Source organism: Onychomys torridus, chromosome 6, assembly GCF_903995425.1.
Source record: "Onychomys torridus chromosome 6, mOncTor1.1, whole genome shotgun sequence".
In the NCBI taxonomy this organism is placed as follows: Eukaryota; Metazoa; Chordata; class Mammalia; order Rodentia; family Cricetidae; genus Onychomys; species Onychomys torridus.
Window position 1 is genome coordinate 84,266,968 of NC_050448.1, and position 21,059 is coordinate 84,288,026.

The 21,059-nt window shown below is 45.0% G+C and overlaps 1 protein-coding gene across 1 annotated transcript; it reads right to left on the minus strand.

Moving 5' to 3' along the window:
* Window positions 1–11,406: 11,406 nt before the first annotated feature.
* Window positions 11,407–20,819, minus strand: LOC118585342 (glutathione S-transferase Mu 2-like). Its single transcript, XM_036189785.1, has 8 exons — window positions 20,485–20,819; window positions 20,124–20,199; window positions 19,621–19,685; window positions 19,318–19,399; window positions 19,122–19,222; window positions 17,929–18,024; window positions 17,736–17,846; window positions 11,407–12,687 (listed from the first exon to the last, which is right to left on the minus strand). The coding sequence occupies exons 1-8, from the start codon at window positions 20,518–20,520 to the stop codon at window positions 12,598–12,600; spliced, it is 657 nt and encodes a 218-aa protein (XP_036045678.1). The 5' UTR covers window positions 20,521–20,819; the 3' UTR covers window positions 11,407–12,597.
* Between the last annotated feature and the right edge of the window lie 240 nt (window positions 20,820–21,059).

The window sequence follows — 21,059 nt, forward strand, 5'->3', positions numbered from 1 at the left end:
AGACCCTCAGCTGTCCAGATCCATGGATTCTGGTCCTGGCCCAGGCTCCTGACACACTTGTGTCTGGATGTGACAGGGTGGGTTTAATGGCCTTTCAAGTTGCCCTGGGGTATGTGTGGGTCCTGGGGTAACCTTCATAAGGACAACATCCTACCAACAACCGGGTCCCACATGTCTACTTTCTTCCTTGAAGGCAAGAGACTCTTTCAAAATCAAAAGGCTTGTGCCTAATTGACCAGAGGATGACATCACCTTGTTTACAGAAACTTATCAGAAATCATAAAAACAAATGACGGAAGTGGAGACTGAAATGGGTTTGCAAGTCAAAGGCAAGGCTGCTGCTCTGCAGAAAACACATTTTGGGATTAAGACATCCTTTCCTAGGTCTACAGGATATGAAGCCAACATGTCACTGAAGGTTTGCCCTCAGGAGGGTGAGGTGTGCAGAGAGGGTGCAGGGGACAGACCGAGGCTGTTTCATTCTGTGGAATTAGAGAAGCCACATGCTCTGCAGGTCTTGGTGAGGATGCAAGCTCAGAGACCCTGTCACTGGAGCTGACAATGTCTGTGGCAAATGCTGCTTTAACATCTGGACATTTGGAGAGAAAATTGAACTTCTTGGGTTTATCTGAAAAAAAAAAAGTGTTAAATGCTAAGATGGACTAGAATAATAACTTTAAAAGGCATTAAAAGAACTTTAAAACAATTTTACATAGAACAGAAATGGTAGCATTGTGCTCATCCAGTCTGTTTCCTCCTTTATTAAACATCATTTCCCCATCAGTAAAATTGAGTCTCTAGCGAAGAGGCCCCACGGACAAGAAGGTCTGTCATGTGAACTCTAAATCAACTACTAAAGACCACAAGTCCAATGGGAATTGCAGGGAGGTATATTGTGTACCCTAATAAACCTATCTGGGGATCAGAGGACAGAGCCAGGCATTAGATTAGATGAAGAGGCCAGACAGGGGAGCCACACATCCTTCATCCTCTCACTGGAAGGCAATGATCCACCTGGATCTCTGTGGGTTCATGTCCACGCTTGGAACCAAGTCAGGCAGTGCTGGCACACACCTTTAATCCCAGGAAGTGATGTTGTGTAGAGAAAGGTATATAAGGCATAAGTAAACAGGAAGTCTTGCTCTTGAGGCTGAGTATTTCATAGAAGTAAGCTAGTGGCTGGCTTGTTCTGTTTTTCTGATCTTTCAGCTTTCACTCCAATATCTGGCTCCAGGTTTTTTATTATAAGACCTTTTAAGATTCGTGTTACAGCCGGGCAGTGGTTGCACACGCCTTTAATCCCAGCACTCGGGAGGCAGAGCCAGGCGGATCTCTGTGAATTCAAGGCCAGCCTGGTCTCCAAAGCGAGTTCCAGGAAAGGCGCAAAGCTACACAGAGAAACCCTGTCTCGAGGGGAAAAAAAAAAAAAAAAAGATTCATTTTACAGAGGTATTTAGCAAGTACAAGGCACATCAGCATATTTCCACACGCTACGGTGGCTGGAGAAGGGGAGTGGATGATAGAGAAGGAATCCTTGCTAGCCAGAACAAGAACTCAGGGGGACTGGGAAGGGAGCCAGAGCCCTGCAGCCCTTCAGAGGAGAGAACAGCTCTGCAGAAGAGGGTAAGGACTGGGACAGCAAGCCCTCAGTGCAGGGTCCTGGAGTCTAAGAGCATCATCCTTTGAATGAGAGAGGTCTCTAAAGGCAACAGGGAGCAGTGGGACCAGGGACATGAGAAGATGTCTGAAGCCAGTACTGTGCTGGAGAATTGAATCCCAGGGTTGATCACTGATCTTGGCAGTCTCTGTGCCTAGTTACAAGTTCACAGCACAGCCAGTCCAGGTGACTTAAAAGAAAACTGTGCATGAAAAATCTAAATATATTGAAGGGATTTGTCCTATAACCTGTAGAGTGACATCTGAAATGGAATCCCTAATTCCTTCCTGCCTAATAGGTGACATTCTAACATTGTCAATGCAAATTCACAGAATTCTACATATAATGGCTTCAGTGGGTTTTTCTTTTTCTTTTTTCTTTTTTTTTCTTTTTGTTTATTTTTTCCTTTTTTGTTTTCTAAGAGAAGGTTTCTCTATATAACAGTCCTGCTTGTCAAGGAACTCACTTTGTAGACCAGGCTCTACTAGAACTCACAGAGATCTGTCTGCCTCTGCCTCTGCCTCTGCCTCTGAGCGCTGGAACTAAAGATTTGCATCACAACCAACCACTGGCTTCAGATTTTTGAAAGACTACAGGAGCAATGAGCATCAACAAATAACTAAGTGTTCTCTGCCTCATGGAAACTTTCTGAAAGTCTCTCACATGCTGACTGTGCAGAAAACTCAGGAAATAGAGAAGGCACACAGTATTTTCTCATTCTGTAGGAAATGATGAAGTGAATGTCACCATGTCCCAGACGTGGACAAAGAATACCCTCATCCCTGTGATAGTAAGAATGGGTAAAGGGCTGGGGATGGAAAAGCAGAACAAGGAGCCAGTGCTGCCGTCACCGCGGAGCAGACAGGAAGTGAATCTTCAGGTTGTGCTTTCATCAGAGAACAGGCAATCTGAGACGATGGTGGGTTGGTACCCTAGGAAAACAAACCATCTTCACACTGTGTCTCCACGCAGTGGGTTTTTACAGAGTTAGAAGTAGCTTCAGGGAAGCCACTGAGTGGTCTGCAGGAGGCCCTGTGTATAAACCCAGATCCATCAAAAAGATAGGAAGGAGGGAAGTGGAGAGGGAGAGAGAAAGGGAGGAAGTTACCAAGGGAGGGAAGGAATAAGGAAGGGTAACTGGGATACAGGGCAAGGAGGGAGGTTCCTCCAGTCCCGCCCAGACCTGTGGTCCCACAGCTGCTTATAAAATAATTCCTCAGAGGCTTAAAATTATTTACCAGTGGTATGGCCTATGACAGTCTTCTTGCTAGCTAGCTCTATCATCTAAAACTAACCCATTTCTACTCATCTATGGTTTGCCATGTGTTCCATGGCTTTACCAGTCTGGTGGCACTTTGCTCCTTAGGCGGCAGGCTGACCTCTCTCCAGACTCTGCCTTTCTCTTTCCTGTCTCTCTCCCTGGATTTCCTGCCTGCCTCTAAGCTGCCTTGCCATAAGCCTGAACAGCTTTATTTATAACCAATGGGAGCAACACATATTCACGGCATTTTAAGACAAATTTTAATGGTCTTACTAATTAAAAAAAAAAAAAAACAGAGCCAGATATTAGGGTGAAAACTGAGAGACTGAAGAAGCAGAAAGAAGCCAGCCACGTTCTTGCTGCTAGGAAATCCTCAGCCAAAGAGAGAGTGACTTCCTGTATACTCATGCCTATATACCTTTCTGTGTCCTGCCATCTTACTTCCTCTATGCCCAGCTACATCACTTCCTCTTTCCACCTAGCTCTATCACTTCCTGTCTGTCTGTATAGACCTCCAGACCTCTATGGTTAACTAGGGCTGGGATTAAAGGCATGTGCCACCATGCCTGGCTCTGTTCCCAGTGTGGCCTTGAACTCACAGAGATCTGAGTGAATCTCTGCTTCCTGAATACTAGGATTAAGTGCATGTGCTACCATTGCCTGAATTCTATTTTTAACATAGTGGCTGGCTTTTTCCTCTGATCTCCAGATAAGCTTTATTTATTAGAGCACAAATAAAATGTCACCACAAAACCTACAGAAAGACATCCTACAGCAGAGGGGCAAAGAAGACAGATGGAGACAAAAGAGAAAGGAGCAAAACTTGAGTTTAAATGCATTAAGGTTTCGAAGTGCCAGAAAGCCACCAAGTTTACTGTAAAATACAACTGTAGAAAAATTTGTACAAAAAAGAAAAATACAGAATCTTTCCTCAATGTGCACATGAACCTAGTAATCATAACATAAAACATTAGCAAAAGTGATAGAGCATAACTCCAACAAGAAAAAAAAAAAGGAAATTTCAGGTGCTGAAAAAGTGGCCCACGTGGTAGAAAGCTTGCTTTGCATGCACAACATGTTGTGTTCAATCCCAGCTAATCATAGGGCAAGCATCACCTGTATTCTCAGCACTTAGCAGGTGAAGGAGGCCGGGACAGGAAGTCAGTCAAGGTCATCTCAGCTCTACAGCAACTTTTAAGTCAGGCCTGGGACATAAGACTTTGCCTCTCTGTGGGGGCGGGAAGATTCCAAGTTAATAAATATCAGGAGACAGAAAAAGGATGTATAAATCTAAACAAATGATTTCAAAATTGGGGATACATGTCTTCCACAGATGCATGTTAATGCTACAATCAACTGCATCTAACACATACAGCAAAATAGGGATTTGGAAAATGAAGACCTGAATGAGGTGATACTGCACACTAAATAGTGATTTTCTTTTTCATGGCCTGTTTTTCAGAAACTGCCCATATAAAATTACAAAACCTGCCTGAAACTAACATGGTACATCAGTTGTCGTGAACTACTCTCAGGTCTGGCATGAATGGCCATGTGGGAGGCAGCACCAGAGGGTGGCTGTCAATCACTGTCTAGTCTGTGCCTGAATCCCCACCTGGGCATCACACGGAAAGTGTACTGTATCGTGGTAAAAGTTGTCCAGACAGAGCATGGTAGAGTCAGCAGTGAGAAGGATGGAGTGGGAGGAGGGGGAGGGAATTGTAGACAGCAGAACTGCTGGGGCCCAACTGGGGAGCTAGACCATCTGCAAGGCCCTTTGTACACACTAGATATCAAAATACAGAATGGGGCCCCCACTCAGGAATCCTGAAAAATCTGTCTGACTATGTCTGCTTGTCAGGAGGGAACCTGAGGTCCAGGAATGCTTAATCAACTTTGTTCTTGTACACAGCTAGTCAGTGGGACAGGGCCCAAGCCAGAGGGGCTCTGTGGGTGCCACTCTGTGAGGTCCCAGGGTTCATGCCTCCTGACCTGCTGCAGGGGATCCCATCAGTCACTCTCCATGTACACAGACCTGTTCCTGGTTCACAGCTAAGCTCCTTTCTAGCCTCTGTTTGCCCACAACCCGAACTCCCAAACAGGACAGAGGAATCCAACAGATCCGGGCGGCATAGATGAGATCTTACCTATGACTAAGCAAAAACTGGATGAAAGGGACATTTCCAGCAGACCCAGAAAGAAAGCCTCATCAGCACTCAAGGCCCTGAGAACAGAAAGTTCACGGATCTCCACTTGGTGCCTGAGGTCAATCTCACTGTGCCAAAACAAACCTCATCCCCAGCAGACCCGTTAGAACAACAGTTAAGATGTTCTATATTCCAGGCCTTCTCTCGGGACAGTGAGTGGCAAATAGTTTCTAAAGGGTTCAAAGACAACCATGGCTTCTGTACCACCAAACCAGCCGCAGCCAGCCTCAAGCACAGATCTCAGCTCTCCCTTCCCTCTGCCCTCACGATTGTGACCCAAGTATCTGACACAGACAAAAACGTGAGAGGGCCGGGTTTTCTTTGCTATGTCTCATGTCTTTATTAACTAATTTGTTTATTTACGCTTGTTTATTGGGAAGAGGACACACAAGAACCAAGAAAACAACTTGCTGGAATCAGTTCTCTTTCCACTGTTAGAGTCCTGGAATCAAACTTGGGGTGTCAGCTTTGGCAGCAAGCACCTTAATCCACTGAGCCATCGCGTTGATCCCAAGAGATTTGTTTGACTCATGGATTCAGAGAGATTTTTGAGCCATCATGGCAGCAAGTACAGCTCTCTCACCTTGTGCCTGGAAAAGAGTGGCCACTCCCCAGAAACTACAACATCTTCGTTCTCTCAGGGAGGGCCTCCAGGTACTCTGGCTTCTGTTTCTCCTGAGACCAAAGACAGCCGTCGTCATTCTCACGCTGGCAGAGAGGATGACGTGGCAAGGCTGTGCAGGCCCCAGCTGGGCAAGAGGAGCAGCCATTTGCCTGAGCCTGAGTGTGGGTTAAGGTCGAGTTAATGTACAGCAGTGATTGGACTTCATGAAGCTGATGTCTATTAAGGTGATGGGAAGTCAGAACACAGTATTTTCAGCCTGCCATCCTGGTGAGCACCTGTAATGCCAGCACTCGGGTGGGTGAGCTAGCAACATTGCAGTGAGTCTGAAGTCAGCCTGGCTCACATAGTGGTCTCCAGATGAGCATCGGATATAGTATGTTTCGACAACATAACCGAAGAGGTGGCTCAGCCATTAAGACACTTGCTGCTCTTGAAGATGAGCAGAGTTTGGTTCCCAGCACCCACCTGGCATGGCTCGCAACCACCTGTTAACACCAGCTCCAGAGGATCTGACCACCTCTTCTTGCCTCTTAGGTTACCCATGAGCATGTACACACATGTGCACACACAAACACACACACACACACACACACACACACACACATACACACACACACACACACACACACACACACACAAATACAAATAAAATAAACCTTTAGAAACAATATTTTAATCTGAAAAATGAAAACAGCATAACAAAATTAAAAAGAAGACAAAGACTGTCCCTGAATCTGTGGCCACTGATGCAAGCTCTCTTCTGTGGGTTCAGCACAGCCACATCTGGATGGAATGGCAGAAGTCATAAAGCCAGCACCGCTGCTTGACAAAGATCCAGCAGAGCTGAGCCCCATGATGGCTGCCATGCCACCTTTGGTTTTCATCTCCTCCTGTTACATACTTGGGGCACTTTTAATATTTGTACAGTTTGAGAATAATGGATTGATGGAAAATTCCTTATGAATCATTTATGCCTTCTCCCAGGAATGCTGCTTCTAAGCTTTCCCAGGACAGTCCTGAACATACTATTCCCCTGCTTTTAGGGAGATATCCTTATCTACTTGCAGATCTTCCTTACGCCTTGGAAGTGTGACACATAAAGAAGCCAGAGGTCTCTTCATGAGGCTATAAGACATTCTTGAAATATCTATCTCTGTACTTACACAGGAATAAGATATTCAAAACAAAGTAAATTTTAAAGGGTTAACAGGAAGTATCTATCCAATGCCTGGTTCCTCCATTGCCATCCTTGCATCCATCCATCTTCAGACCCTACCACCATCCAGAGCTGGACTCCGGCATGGGTTGAACTCAGGAGGCTGTGGACCTCTGACCCCATCCAGCCATGGACAGACTGAAAAAGCAAGGAATTGAATTGTTCCTCAAAGGTCAAGAGCTTTACCCAGTAAGATTTCAGAAGAACAAAATAAGCATTTGGGGAGATTTCCATAAGGTAGAGGAATAATTGAGGCTCTAAGGAGGGAAGGAGAGGAACGTGGGATTTTTGACCCTGAGAACAGCATTTCGTACATGCAGCAAACTGAAAGACAAGCTGTGGTTTTCTGAGTTACCCATTAGGAAAGTTTGCTGATTCATGTGGATGTAAGAGGGACTGCTCTGGAAAAGGCTTGCACAGAGTTCATAAGCCAGGGTTCCATGAAAGTCCATCCTGAAATTCTCGTTTTCATTGATTGAGCCAGAAACACACAAATAGCATGAATCAGCTGGACCACAGCCCTTGGCACAGGCCAAGGCCAGAGAGAGAAAGAGTTCAGGGCAGATGTTACTCTCTGGGAACTCAAGGTCCACTCGGGAAGAATAGACACTGTCTTGAGGTTGGTAGGCCCTGATAAGAACATTTAATGCAATTTTCCCAAGGCCAGCCCTGTGAAAGTTCCTCCCAGAGTCCTAGGAAAGACGCTACATCCAGCGTGGGGTTATGTGAAGGAAAGGAATCTAAATACACCACGCTTTTCTGTCTGTTTACTTTATTCCTCTATGACAAACTCTATTCAGCTTCATCTCCATCCACACATCCACCTCTCCTCTGTGCCCACTTTTCCTATCCTCACAGTTTTAGTAAGCTCCTATGCTTCTGACCTCATCTTCCTCCTCTGTCCCTTTGTCTTCCATTTCACCTTCCTGTCTTACTCCTGGATCTCAGAAACTCCACCAGAGATCTGCCTTACCCTCTACAGAATCTCTGTCTTCCTCTCTTTTCTCTGGCCAAGCGGTTCTGTGTCTGCCATCATAATTCTGCCTGGTTCTCTCTGGACCAGTCTATATCTTTCCCAAGACAGCAACACTTCATGTTTATAATACAACCTAAGAATTGCAAGGTCCCCATCAGAAGTTTCCTGGCAACTTCATTTGCAACCCAAAAAGGGGGAGAGAATAACGGTGGAGCTAGATAGGAACTGGAATAAGTCAGAGAGGGAATTTATGTGCTAAAAGTATATCCGCAGTGTGGTTAGGTGAAAACATTATGAGTCTATCACGAGTGTGCTAAAACTACAAACTTACAGTTGATAGCATAAAGAAATCTATAAGTCACTAAAAATAAAACTGCCACTATTTTTCTCTGCTGCCAGTTTTCTGACAGGGCAGGGGAGGAGTACTGATAGCTAGTCAATCTGCATCACAGCTTAAAGGACCTGGTGAGAGGAAACCCCTTTGATCTAAGAAGTTACTCTGGGGCAGTGGGAAAAGGGGGGAGATCTGAACTTGATTTGCACAAGAAGCAAAGCTATGCACCTCGGGAGCCAGGCACTTGGCCTGGGAGCCAGGTTGTCACCAAAAGGACATTTTACCTACCTAGTTCAGGGGCTTCAGGCGCCTAGCAGGTGGTCTGGTAGCTGTTCTGTTCTGGCTCCTCTTTCAATGCTTTGGTTTGGATGTAGCTAAAAGTGAGTATTTGCAAAAGGCAGATACCTAACACATACACATTCCATGGGAATTATGAGCACAAGAAATTCATAGCAAGGTGCAGCTGAATATTAAAGCTGTATAACACCAAATATTCTGTGGTTAATGGCTTCCCATTTGACGGACCCTTGGTCCGTCAGAGTATAGCTTATTATATACAGCTGGACTCCCTATATCATTTCCTCGAGGCTCGCCACAAATATTTACTTGATACAGTTGGGGTTTGGAAGGACAGTGGCACCAACATGGGGAATGACCTGGATTGTAAGTACCTATATGAGTTAAAAAAAAGAAACAGGTCTGGGTTGATAAGAAGCCAAGATTCCTGGCCCTGATCCAACCTTGTTAACCCCAGTTCAGGGCACTGGATGATTCATAAATGTCTCAAAGAAAGAAGGTGGACAGGCACTGAGGAAGACCCAAACATTGACCACCACAGCCCTTGTACACACACACACACACACACACACACACACACACACACACACACACACACACACACACACACACACACACACACACACACACACACACACACACACTAGTGAAGTGAGTGTTTTGGCTAGCATTTTCTCAGTTTGATACAAGCTAGAGTCATTGGAGAAAGGGACTCTGAATTCAGAAAATACCTTTATAAGATTTGCTTTATTATTTCTGCTGTTCATGTTGGGGTTTTGTTTGTTTGGTTGGTTAGTTTTGTTTCAGACAGGATCTCTCTACATAGCAATGGCTGCCCTGGGACTCACTAAGTAGACCAGAGGCCCTCGTGTCTCTGCTTCTAGAGCACCACAATTAAAGACTTGCATCACCATGGCCAGTGTTTTTCTGTTGCTTTTCCATTCTAAGAGCTACACTGAAGAGATATGGCCTGCAAGGTCTAAGTACCAGCCCCACACGGGGAACGTTTGCCAACCTCTATTCTAGGTACTGGTCCACATTTTATTCTCTCTACTTAACATTAGCAGGGCCACTCCTGACCTTATCACATCCTTTCCAATTTATCTTCTTTGTCTTTTAGTTAAAATTTAACAAATATTGACTGAAATAATGTGAACTTAACAGTCTCACAAACAGGCAGTGAGTATGAAGGCAACCCATCAGGGCACTCATCCAGAGTACAGGGAGGTCACGGGCACTGTCTGACAAAGGCCAGAGTCTATGATCCAGCCGCTGGCGTGGGACCCTGCTCAGCAGGTGCATCTGCAATGTGCCCAAGTCCTTCATGGGTGACTTGATGCAAAACGCCCTTTAACCATATGCCAAGTCACTGGGGCCAAGCACACTAGGCCAGCCCACCCCAGCTATGCTCTTCCATATGCAGCTGCAGCCTCTTAACCCTGCTCAGCCGAGAGGGCCTCTGACTTGGACTCTGATGCTGTAATGACTCTGGCTGGATAAGATGTTTCTTTCCAGAGCTCTAAGCCCAGTTGCTGGTTATATGGACCAAACTCCAAACTTCTCTGGAGTTACCCGATTCAAATTCCAAACTTTCCATTCATCAACCCTGTGCCAAGCCTGGCCATGCATATCAAAGATGAACAATCCAAAGCTGGCATTGTGGTATACACCTATAATCCCAGGATTCAGGAGGCAGAAAAGGAGAATTATGAGATCAAGCGCTATCTCGGCCACATAGTGAGTGAGGACCCAGCCAGAGTGGGTGACATGAGATCTGGATCAATACCACCAACAGCCAGAGGCTGGAGACGTGGGTCACAGGTTAAGAGAACACTGCTCTTAGAGCAGTTCTGTTCCCAGCACCCACATGCCCATCTGTAATTCTAGCTCCAGGAGTCTGATGCCCACTTCTGGCATCTGCAGGCACCAGGTACCCATGTGGTGCTCCTACACACACATGCTGGCAAAACACTCATGCACATGAAATAAAAATAGATAAATCTTGAAGAAACAATGAAAGAAGGATGAGGGAGAGGGAGGAAGGGAGCCACCCTCAACTCACTCTGGCTCGAGTTGAGGGCAAGACCCCTACATCAACCGTGGACAGTGGGGAATGTGGACGGGGAGGAATGTTGAGAACGCAAACGAGGGGTGTGTGTTCAGCTTAGGAAAGCTGCGGAGGACGGCAGGAGATGGGCGTCTAGGGCCTGCCTGCTCAGCCTTCCCTTCAGCCCAGAGTCTCTCTGAAGCATGACACAGCTTCCCATGGACAACTGGGGCACTGCACTCTGAAGAGTAATTGAGAGATGGAGGAGAGCTCTCCCATGGGAATGCCGCTTGAGGAACACAGAGACATGGACAGTGACATCAAGGACTCTGAAGAACCCAGAGTCCCTCCATTTCCTTCTCCAGCCCCTCCTGCAGGAAACAAAACAGAGACCCCCCAAAACCAACACAGTTGGTCCCGAGATGCTAACCAAACAAGACACAGGACAAATGTCATTCAGACTTTACTGGGGATCAGACAGGGCTGCTCACTCTGAGGACCAGGGTGAGCATAGAGGCAGATCTGATCTCTCAGACCTTACTGAGGATTCTGAGGTCTGGTACATAGTGTGGTCTTTAGAGATCCAACTCCAAGCAAGACTGCACCCAGGGTATGCAAAAAAAAACAAAAACAAAAACAAAAACAAACAAAAAAAAAAAAACAGGATGTCAGCAAGAACTAAACTTTTCTATCTGAGGTGTATTAGGAAAGAAAACACATGCATTCTGATGGTAACTTTCTCTTTTATTTCATCTTGACAAATCTTTTTCTTCTGACAATCTCTCTGTCTCCACACAGCTACATCTCTCTCCAACAACAACAACAAAAACCTCTAGACAAAATATGAGTTGCATTTTGAGGGTCCCAATGCATTTCTTGAATAAACAATAAGAAGCAGAGACATTCTGATAACACATGAGATAACATAGTTTCTCTCAGACTTGAGATGTCACACTGATCAGCTGGAAGTGATTTACCATGACAATGCTTAACTGTCAGCCAGGCTCCTTGGTGACCAGGTGGGAGCAACCTAACACTGAATGCTTCTGCACCTCCTGGAGGGACAGTAACCTTGAAAGCATCCCAGGACCTAAACATAATCAGTTAGTTGGCTGAACCTTGAGTCTTGTATCATAAAACAAAGATTTAGGAGTTTGTGCAAAAAAAAAAAAAAAAAAAAATCAATTGCTGAGAGAATTTATACAGGGTGTTATGTCTACTAAAGTTGCCTTTGTGCCTGACCTTGGTTCAACAGACACTTGGGAATTTGTCCATGTGCATTTATTTGCACTGAATTTGCTCTGAGGTCTTAAATCAGCTAATTGTGTAAAAAGGTATCTTTGTACCAGAGAACACTGTTATTTTCCTATGTCATCCTGAGCTATGAAAAGTATCCTAGCATTATTTCTATTCACCAAAATTATACATCTTAAGAAGAAATCATCTTCCTGACCATCTACAGATATATATGTGTCCAGTAGATGGAATATATTCACCAGATAAACACATAGGCAGTAGGGAAAATACTCATAGCTGTATTTAGAGGAGAAATGTAGTGGCACGTGTAAAACAGTACAGACAGAAGCAGAAGAGTCATGTGTAGGCAGTGGCCCTGGAAGCCTTGATTGAAGAGTTTCCTCCATCAGAGAGTTATTCATCTTGTGGGTTGACCTTATGCATATCAGTTATCATCTGCTATAATATGCCATGGATCATGGTAGGTCCATTCCTCCAAGCAGCAGTGAGGGATGGCTGGATACAGGGCAGGAAAAAGGAATAGGAGCAGGAGACTGAGGAAGAAATGGGGAGCCCAAGGACACAGAGGCTTGACTGAAGGAAGGGCTTGTAAGAAGAAATGAAAGAATGGGGAATAAAAAGAAGAGGAAAACAACATTTGGTGGGGACACAGAGCCATGCCCAAGGGCCAGAGCCAGCAGGATGGTCATGAATTTTCCTGTGGGTCTGGGCTTTGTTGTCCTATTTTGGGTTCCAAAAGGCCAGCTTTACATAAAATGGTTTGTATATAAAGCGGCTGCTTTTCATGTAGTCAGATATCTTCTTCAGGCCCTGCAGGGGAAGGAGAAGGCAGGAATTCAGGATCTAAGGCACCACTGGTTACATAGGTTTCATTCTAAGAACCCCAAAACAGCATGAGCTGCTCAGGTGTCCAACACTGGCAAGGGAAGCCTTTGATTCCCAGTAATGAAGGAGAAACTCAACACTGCTGTCAGCTGTGTGTCCATCTGCAGTTGCTGTACAGGTAGAAAGGAAGCACTCCGCAAGATCCTGCGGAACAGTGATCTGCTCTGCATTCAACAGGAGGGAGTCCACACAGAGGCTAGGTGCTTCCCTTCTACTCACACAGTTAGAAAGACAACAGTCTATACCACTGTCTACAAAGAAGATCTCTGCATCTTCCACTCTGGCTCTCTTCCTCACTCCCCAAGCAAGAAACCCCTCATCACTCTCTGTTAATACAAACACTCTTGCTTTTTTCCTAGCAGGCTCCTTATTGCCTGTTGTTCCACAAGGAAGAGGGACCAAGAAGAACAAAGGCACCAGTACCATGTCAGTGTACTTTGGAAGAGAGCAAAGACCACACCCAATACCTCAGCAAATCCTGACTTAATGAGGATGGGAATAAGTGAACCAGCAAGGAGATAATAGAGTGGCCTTTGCTATTCTCTTGAAGCAGAAAAACCTAAATGTTAAAACCTGGAGGCTGAATGCATACTCAGTGTGTCCATCCTTATTGTTCCCAGCCCTACTAGTGAAGACCCTACAGAAAGACTCTGTGCTGTGTGCCGTCTTTCCAATAGGATGCCTAGACAAGCTGTGAAGAATTCAAAGTTGCTGCCTGTACCCAAGTGGGCAGGCTTAGCTGGCCTTGAACTGCAGCCTCCCACACTCTCACTGTGCTGTACAGCCAGTTCTTACACAATCTCCAGAGCTGAGCAGCCTGGACCAGAATCCAAGCTGATGGAAACTGACAAAATACATCCCTTGATGGGAAGTGAGGACAGAAAAGAAGATTCCATGCTAAGAATCCCATTGGACTACAGCCTCGACCCCCAAATCTCTAGTGAAGTAGGTTTTGTGGCTGTCACATGTACCTCATAGTCAGGCATGCCTGCTACGCTGCATCCCTGGATGGAGATGCACCTTTCCAAGTCCTACTGAGCTGAAACTGTGCCACATGTAGAGACACCAGAGAAGGTGAATGAAAAGGACAGAAAAACCCATTTCAACGATTTCACAGACAAACACCAAGCTGTTGCTGCGAAGGAAGATGAAAGGAAAGAAACAGAATACCGAAACATTGAACAACTCAAGATAACATCCTCCAGCAGCCGTGACGTGTCCACTCAGCCTGGCACCAGCTGTAGCCCTGGGTCCCAGTGCTTCCCCAGTCAGGAATCTGGACAGGCCAGATATGCATACTGCACCTTGGCACTGCACATCAGTCCTGCCTGCCATATTTCCCCCTCTGAACAGCACTTGCTATACTCTCCTGACATGCCCTGAATTTCCATAGGCCTCAGGGCTGGAAAATCCAGGCTCCCTGGCAACATATGGCTTTTGTTCTTTGGCATCAGGGAGCTCTACTGTCCTCTGTTCTTGAAGCTACAAGCACTCAGGGAAACAAACACAACCTCCTCCAGTGGTACTGGTTCCCTGAGAAACTGACAATCTCTGTAGTCAGCATCCTTAACAGTCCAACGGAGCAGACATTGCTACAGAATATTTAGGTTGTGATGAGAAATTTCATGCAGAAGATCTAAGAACTGAACACAAGGTCAGTCAGTGCTCAACAAAAGTTAATTATTCTTCATTCCCATTGCAAGGAGTAGACAGTTATGGTGGTTTGAAAGAAAGTGTCCCCCAAAGGGAGTGGCACTATTAGGAGGTGTGGCCTTGTTGGAGTAGGTGTGGTCTTGTTGGAGTAGGTGTGGTCTTGTTGGAGATCTGAGAGTGCTTTGACATCAGATATGGAGATGCAGAGTTTAGAGTTTACCCAGCTGGTTTTTAGTCTTGCTTTGGTTGGGTATTTCCCCACTGTGTTTTGGAATGATAATGTATATCCTATGCCATTATACATTGGAAGTATATGATTTGCTTTCTGATTTTGATTTTATAGGAGATTTAGGGATTGTATGAATCTCAGAAGAGACTTTGAACTTCAGACTTTTAAATAAGTTTGAGACTGTGATAGACTATGGAGACTTTTGAAGTTGAACTGAATGATGTATTTTTGCATTATAATATAGTGACTAGCTTTTGGATCCAGGGAGTAGGATGTGGTTTAAAAGAAAATGGCCCAAAAGGGAGTGTGTTGTGGGATGTTTTGTGTGCTGTGAATATGTGTTGCTCTGACTGATTGATAAATAAAAAACTGATTGGCCAGTAGCCAGGCAGGAAGTATAGATGAAACAAGCAGATAAAGAGAATTCTGGGAAGAGGAAGGTTGATTCAGGAGATGCCAGCCCACTGTCCAGGGAGCAGCATGTAATGGCACACAGGAAAAGCCACAGAAATTGTGGTGACATATATAGCTTAATAGAAATGGGCTGAGTTTAAGTATAAGAGCTAGTCAGTGGTAGGCCTGAGCTAATGGCCAAGCAGTTTTACTTGGGTCTGAGCGGCTGCTGACCAGGCAGGATACCAGGAAAACTTCAACAACAAATGGCGCCCAATGTGGGGCAAGAGTTTCCACCTAAAACCTAAGAAAGCATTAAAAAAAAAATCTAAAATGGAACTAAAACCAGCTTCCTAGTTGTCTCTCAGGTCAGCAACAGCACAGCCAATAGGCCTAGCATTTCTCAGAGATGGGCAGAGCCAGCAACCAAAGCTGCCATGTCAGTCCTAACAATTCTGCAGTTTAAAGCAGTAGATTCACAATAAGTCAGATTCAGATTAAGTAAACCTCTAAATGGTTTACAGTATGTGTAAAAATGTATGTAGACTTGAAAGAGAGAGAGAAAAGAACATAGATAGTTATATAAAGAAGTAGAAAGCTTTTTAAAAATAGTCTTTAAAGAGACAGTAAAAGTAATTAAAAAATAAGCCATGAAAAGATGAAAATCACAAAGAGAGTCTGGATTATATTTTCTTTGAGATTTTTTACTGCAGAAAGACATTTGATTATAAAAGCTGCTGAGTTAAATCAATATATATATATTTTAAAGGTATCTTGATTTAAAAATTTATGGCTAAGGATACATTGCCTTGAAAAAGAGGTCTGCTTTTGTTTTCACAGAAGATGAGAACCTGTGGATTGCTTTAAGGCAAATATGATTTCACCAGCCAAGATACCCTGAAAGGTCCCCAATGACACCATGGCCCAGATCATCCAACATCCAAAATCAACTTCAAGGCAACTGACTCAGAGAATACAGTCTCATAGACTAATCCAGTCAGGACTTGACCATAATCCTAAAATTTTCTTTATGTTCCCATAAAAATACAGTGCCCTCTATCAGCAGGAAGTAGACTGGAAAACTACGTCCACATTCCCCCCAAAAAATGGATGATGGATGTTTGTCTTTGTTTAGATTGTTAGTTGCGAATTGTTAATGGTCATAGTCAATCTCTTTCTAAATCAAGAAAGGAAGATATGATATAGAAATGTAGGACACAGATATGATAGCATGAAAGGGTAGATTATTGAACCTACTTTTAAAGAGCAACAACTTATTTAAAAATGTTTTACAATGCTATGGGTTTTAGTTCATTGATACAAATTTAAAGTTAATTTTGCTATACTTATATATATTTCTACTCTTAATTTGTGCACTCATTTGAAATTGTAGTGTATACTTGAGAAATACAGATTAATAATTAGTCATCTATGATAATCAAACTTATAGTTATGTTAGTTAAGTTTTCTTGGTATACATAGATACATTTCAAATAGGCAGGTTATTTTCAAACACTTCAAAGACCTACAGAATACGGCATTCAAAATGCTTTTAAAACTTAGACTTTCTGGACAGTGAGATACATCTGCTCCTGGCAGCACCAATTTAGTTCAAAAGTAAAGATGGGCATCAAAGAAACTCCATATAGAGTATATCTTCTTCTTGACAAAAATAGCCATTTGGGTAAGAAACTGTTCTTGCCTGGTCTGCTTGACAAAATGTTGTATTGACTGAACATGCAGGACCCATAGGAAGGTGAACTTTGCAAGGCTGGATGGTCCTTCAGGTTCCTGTGTCTCAGAGGAGACTTCCAGATACTCTACAGGACCCAGAGAAAAGTGACTGAGAGACTGGCCTATAGGCTGAAGATGGATGCCCCAACGCTGCAGAGGAACTTTGGATGACTGTCCAGGCAGGCAGCTGTCTCTGTCATTTCCAGAGTTTTAGAAGTTGCTTACAATGCTCTTCCAGTTTTTTTTAGATAATATTATATCCTTCTGAGGTTTTTGATATAGTTGAAGACTAGATAGTTATAATTATAATTTTCCTTGGTTATGATAAAAGATAAATTAGATAAGAAACTTTAGACTCACAAATGTATGCTAGATAGAATATTTTCTCTGATTTTTGCCAAATACAAATAGACTAGATATTATAACTGTAATTCTTGCTTGATACCTGTTCTAGTATATGTAATTTTACTATGTTAAAGTTAAAACCTTCCTATTTGATTAGACAGAAAAGGGGAGGTTCTGTGGGATGTTTTGTATGCTGTGAATGTGTGAAAACTTCAGCTACAAGAGTGGCACTATGACAAGGGGTGGCCTTGTTGGAGTAGGTGTGGTGGTGGTGTGTGAGTATGGGGGTAGGCTTTGAGGTCTCCTTTGCTCAAGTTACTGCCCAGTGTGTCAGAACACTTCCTGTTGCCTTCAGATCAACAAGTAGAATTTTCAACTGCTTCTCCAGTCTATGTCTGCCTGAATGCACCCATACTTTCAACTGCCATGGTCCCTACCATGATGATACTGGACTAAACCTCTAAAACTATAAGCTGCCACCTCAGTTAAATGTTTTCCTTATAAGACTTGCCATAATCATGGTGTCTCTTCACAGTAATAGAAATACTAAGACAAAAGTCATCCTGGAAAGGGAGAAGGGAAAAAGGACATCAAATGAGAAGGAGAATCAGGGCATCACCTCAAAGCGGACCATGAAATCCTTCAGGTTTGGGAATGCATCCAGGCAGTGGGGCTGAAATATACGGTGCTGGTCAAGGATGTCATACACGAGGAAATCCACATAGGTGATCTGTAGGAAGCCAAGGGTTAATGTGCTGGAATTTGAGGCCTGGGAAGAATGGCAACTTTTCCTCCCCACACCCTCTCATTACCTTGTTCCCTGCACACCAGGGCCGCTTGCCTAGGAACTCAGAGTAGAGCTTCATCTTCTCAGGGATGGTCTTTAAGAACTCTGGCTTTAGCTTCTCCTGAGGCAGAAAACAGCTGTCATCACGCTAAGACTCAGGCTCCCCAGCAGAGAGGTTGGCTCCCAGAGCTGAGCAAGGGAGCAGCCACCTTCCCAGCAATGGGCCAGGTCTGTGTCTAGGCCTCCATTTAACACATCACTATTTTATTGGTAGTAGAATTAATGTGAGAGGTGAGGGAGACTCAGATTGGATTTTCACACTGTCCCTGGAATTTGCCATGACTGAAGTCCAAACCAGTACTATTTTATGTTCTAGCAAACTTGCATGTTCTGGCCTCAGAGACCCAGTGGAACCACAGATAAAAAGGACATAATGACCCCAGGAGAAGACAGTTATACTGGGTTGGGAAGAGCATGAGAACATATGTGAAGAGCATGCCTATAAAAAATATGTCCTGATTTTTGTTGATACCTAAGACAGAACTATGGGGAACGCATTGGATAGATGAGTGAGACCAGTGTGCAATATGACCTATGTTCATCATTTGGGGAGTATACTGCTGCCTGTTGGTAGAAGGGGGTCCAATGTTGATGCCATGTGTCTTTCTCAATCACTGTCCACCCTAATTTTTGGAAACAGGGTCTCTCATTGAATCTAGAGCTCTAGAGCCCCAGAAACCCTCCCATTTCTCCCCCAGAGCACTATGATTATAAGAGCATGCTGCCACTCTCGGGTTTTCATGTGGTGCTAAGGGTCCATTCTAAAGCCCTCATGCCACACAGCAAATATTTAACCACCAGGCCATTCCCACATCCTCTAATTTCATCCTGGAGGCTTTTGGTATGACCACTGGGAAAGATGACACACGGAAGAGGTCAAAGGACAGATACAGCTGAGATTTACAACTATGCTGAAGGACTTAGATCAAATGTCCACCAGAAGAATGTGTACCATCTCTTGCATGGTTACTCTAGTAGATAGTTTCACAGTGTTCATGTGCTGTCTCATTGGGGTTATGAGGGTCCTTCTCTGTTAAGTAAAGGAGAGCTTGGGGTATCAATAACACAGTTCATTCATTGAAGAAGGATGCTGCAGATCTGAACACATGACTTTAAGTCCTGCAGCAAACCCTGTCTGCTCTACCACTGGCAACTCACAAAGTCAGGGTTGTAACAGAGCCTGATGAGCTGCATGCGGTTGTCCATAACCTGGTTCTCCACAATGTCTGCACGAATCCTCTCCTCCTCTGTTTCTCCACCTGCAGCACATACAGCACACTCACCCTCAGCATCCCACACCAGCCAAGACAAGGAGGTTGTCCCCCATGACCCAGCCTGCTGCTAGGCCACTCACACAGATTGTTCTTGCGGGCAAGGTAGCGCAGGATGGCATTGCTCTGGGTGATCTTGTGTGACCCGTCAATTAAGTAGGGCAGCTGAAAAAGAAAAGTAGGGAGAGTCAGATGGGATATGGAGTCCCTGTATCTCTTTTCTGGGTGAGAAGGTAGTTTGGCACTCAATGTGCCTGGCATGGTGAGCCCTCCACCAGGAATGGGAGGAGGTGAGCAGAAGCTCTGATCCCAAACCCCCTCAGCCAAGCAAGAAGATGAGGTGAGGACGCCATGCCTTCCCCAAACCTCCCCTTCCCAGCACCTACATTGGGAAAGTCCAGGCCTAGCTTGAATTTGTCACTCAGCCATTGGCTTTGGTCATAATCAGGAGCTGTAGACAAGACGACGTGAAAAGAAATCAGTCCAGTATCCTCCCCTACTCCTGAGGCAGTGTGTGTGTGTGTGTGTGTGTGTGTGTGTGTGTGTCCGCGCGCGCGCGCGTCCGCGCGCACACGCGGGCACAACCACTCACAGAGTCATTAACAAGATGGAGGAGAGGTAATAAACACCTACTGGTAATAGAGGAGCCTGGACCCCAATAGTGCACCCAGTCTAGTTAGTTATAAATAACACATGGAGCAGGAACTTGACTTTTTTGGTGTTCTACATTGAAAAACCAAACTGCACCCTAAAGAGGTTTCTGGAAGCAGCAGGCTCTAACTCCAACTGTAGCAGGACTGCAGGCCTGAGGTATAAGAGGCTAAGCACGGGTTGATGGACATCAGTGGGCAAAAGGGAAGCAGGTGACTGACAGGGAAGGTGTCATTACCGTCCCCCATGGTGTATTTCTTCTCCTCATAGCTTGAGTCTGTGTACTCCAGGAGCATGCGGATGGATTGTGTCAGCTGGGAGAGATCGGAGACAGAGCTGAGAAATTGTGGTTATCTTTCTGTGTGATTTCATCTTCTCCATTTGAGACCCCCACACTGCACAAATACAGCCACCATGTGTGCATATCCAGGCGCGAGTTCGCACCTCCCCCCGCGCCCCGCCCCCCCAATGACAGTGTACTCTCCTGAGCGCTGAGAGTTACAGGCAAAATATTCTAGGGATGCCCGTGCAGATCCCTCTGCCAGAAAGGGCCTTGCTGTTATGAGCTTTCTGTTTCACATCCGGGTCCCCTCTCTTACACCGCGGACGTTCCAGTATCCCAGTATCATAGGCATAGTGCTGGGGCTGGGGCTGGGGCTGCTCTTCTCAGACTGGCTTCAGCAGGGTAGAGCTGGGTCTTTGGACAAGCTGTGACTTTATGCAGACTCGTCCCGTCCCTCCCCACTCTGCACCAATCCCAGTCAGGCACTCCCCTTCCTCCCTTGTGTAACCAGAGCTACGGTTCCTGACCCAGAAGGCAGAGGGCCACACCCTCTCCGAGAGAGGAGGGATTAGATCTTTTGCCACCTCTGCCCCAAGATTCTGTTCTGTGCACCCTGGAGGCAAAATCTTTTCTCCTGCTCCAAACCCTCTTAACAACTGCCGCCATCGCCACCTGCTGGATGCTCCGGAAACTGGCACTGGGAACTGGAGACAGGCCAGATAGCTAAAGAACCAAGACATTCTCCCTTCTTCCTTTTCTTTGCAGAGCTCCGTTTTCAAACTCAGACTGTGGGAATCTGTCATTCGGGGAGGCTCAACTCTCAGCTTGAGGACAAAAAGTCGCGCCCCCAACATGAAGCCTTAATCTAGCACCTATTCTTGAAGAAAGGAC

What these genes read in the sequence shown, in the direction of transcription:
- LOC118585342 (XM_036189785.1), bottom strand. Translation starts at nt 20,520, where the DNA reads ATGCCTATGATACTGGGATACTGGAACGTCCGCGGT. An exon ending in GAAATACACCATGGGGGACG is followed by an intron (nt 19,686 to 20,123) that starts GTAATGACACCT and finishes TCTTGTCTACAG; the next exon opens with CTCCTGATTATGACCAAAGC. An exon ending in TCTGTTACAACCCTGACTTT is followed by an intron (nt 18,025 to 19,121) that starts GTGAGTTGCCAG and finishes TTTCTGCCTCAG; the next exon opens with GAGAAGCTAAAGCCAGAGTT.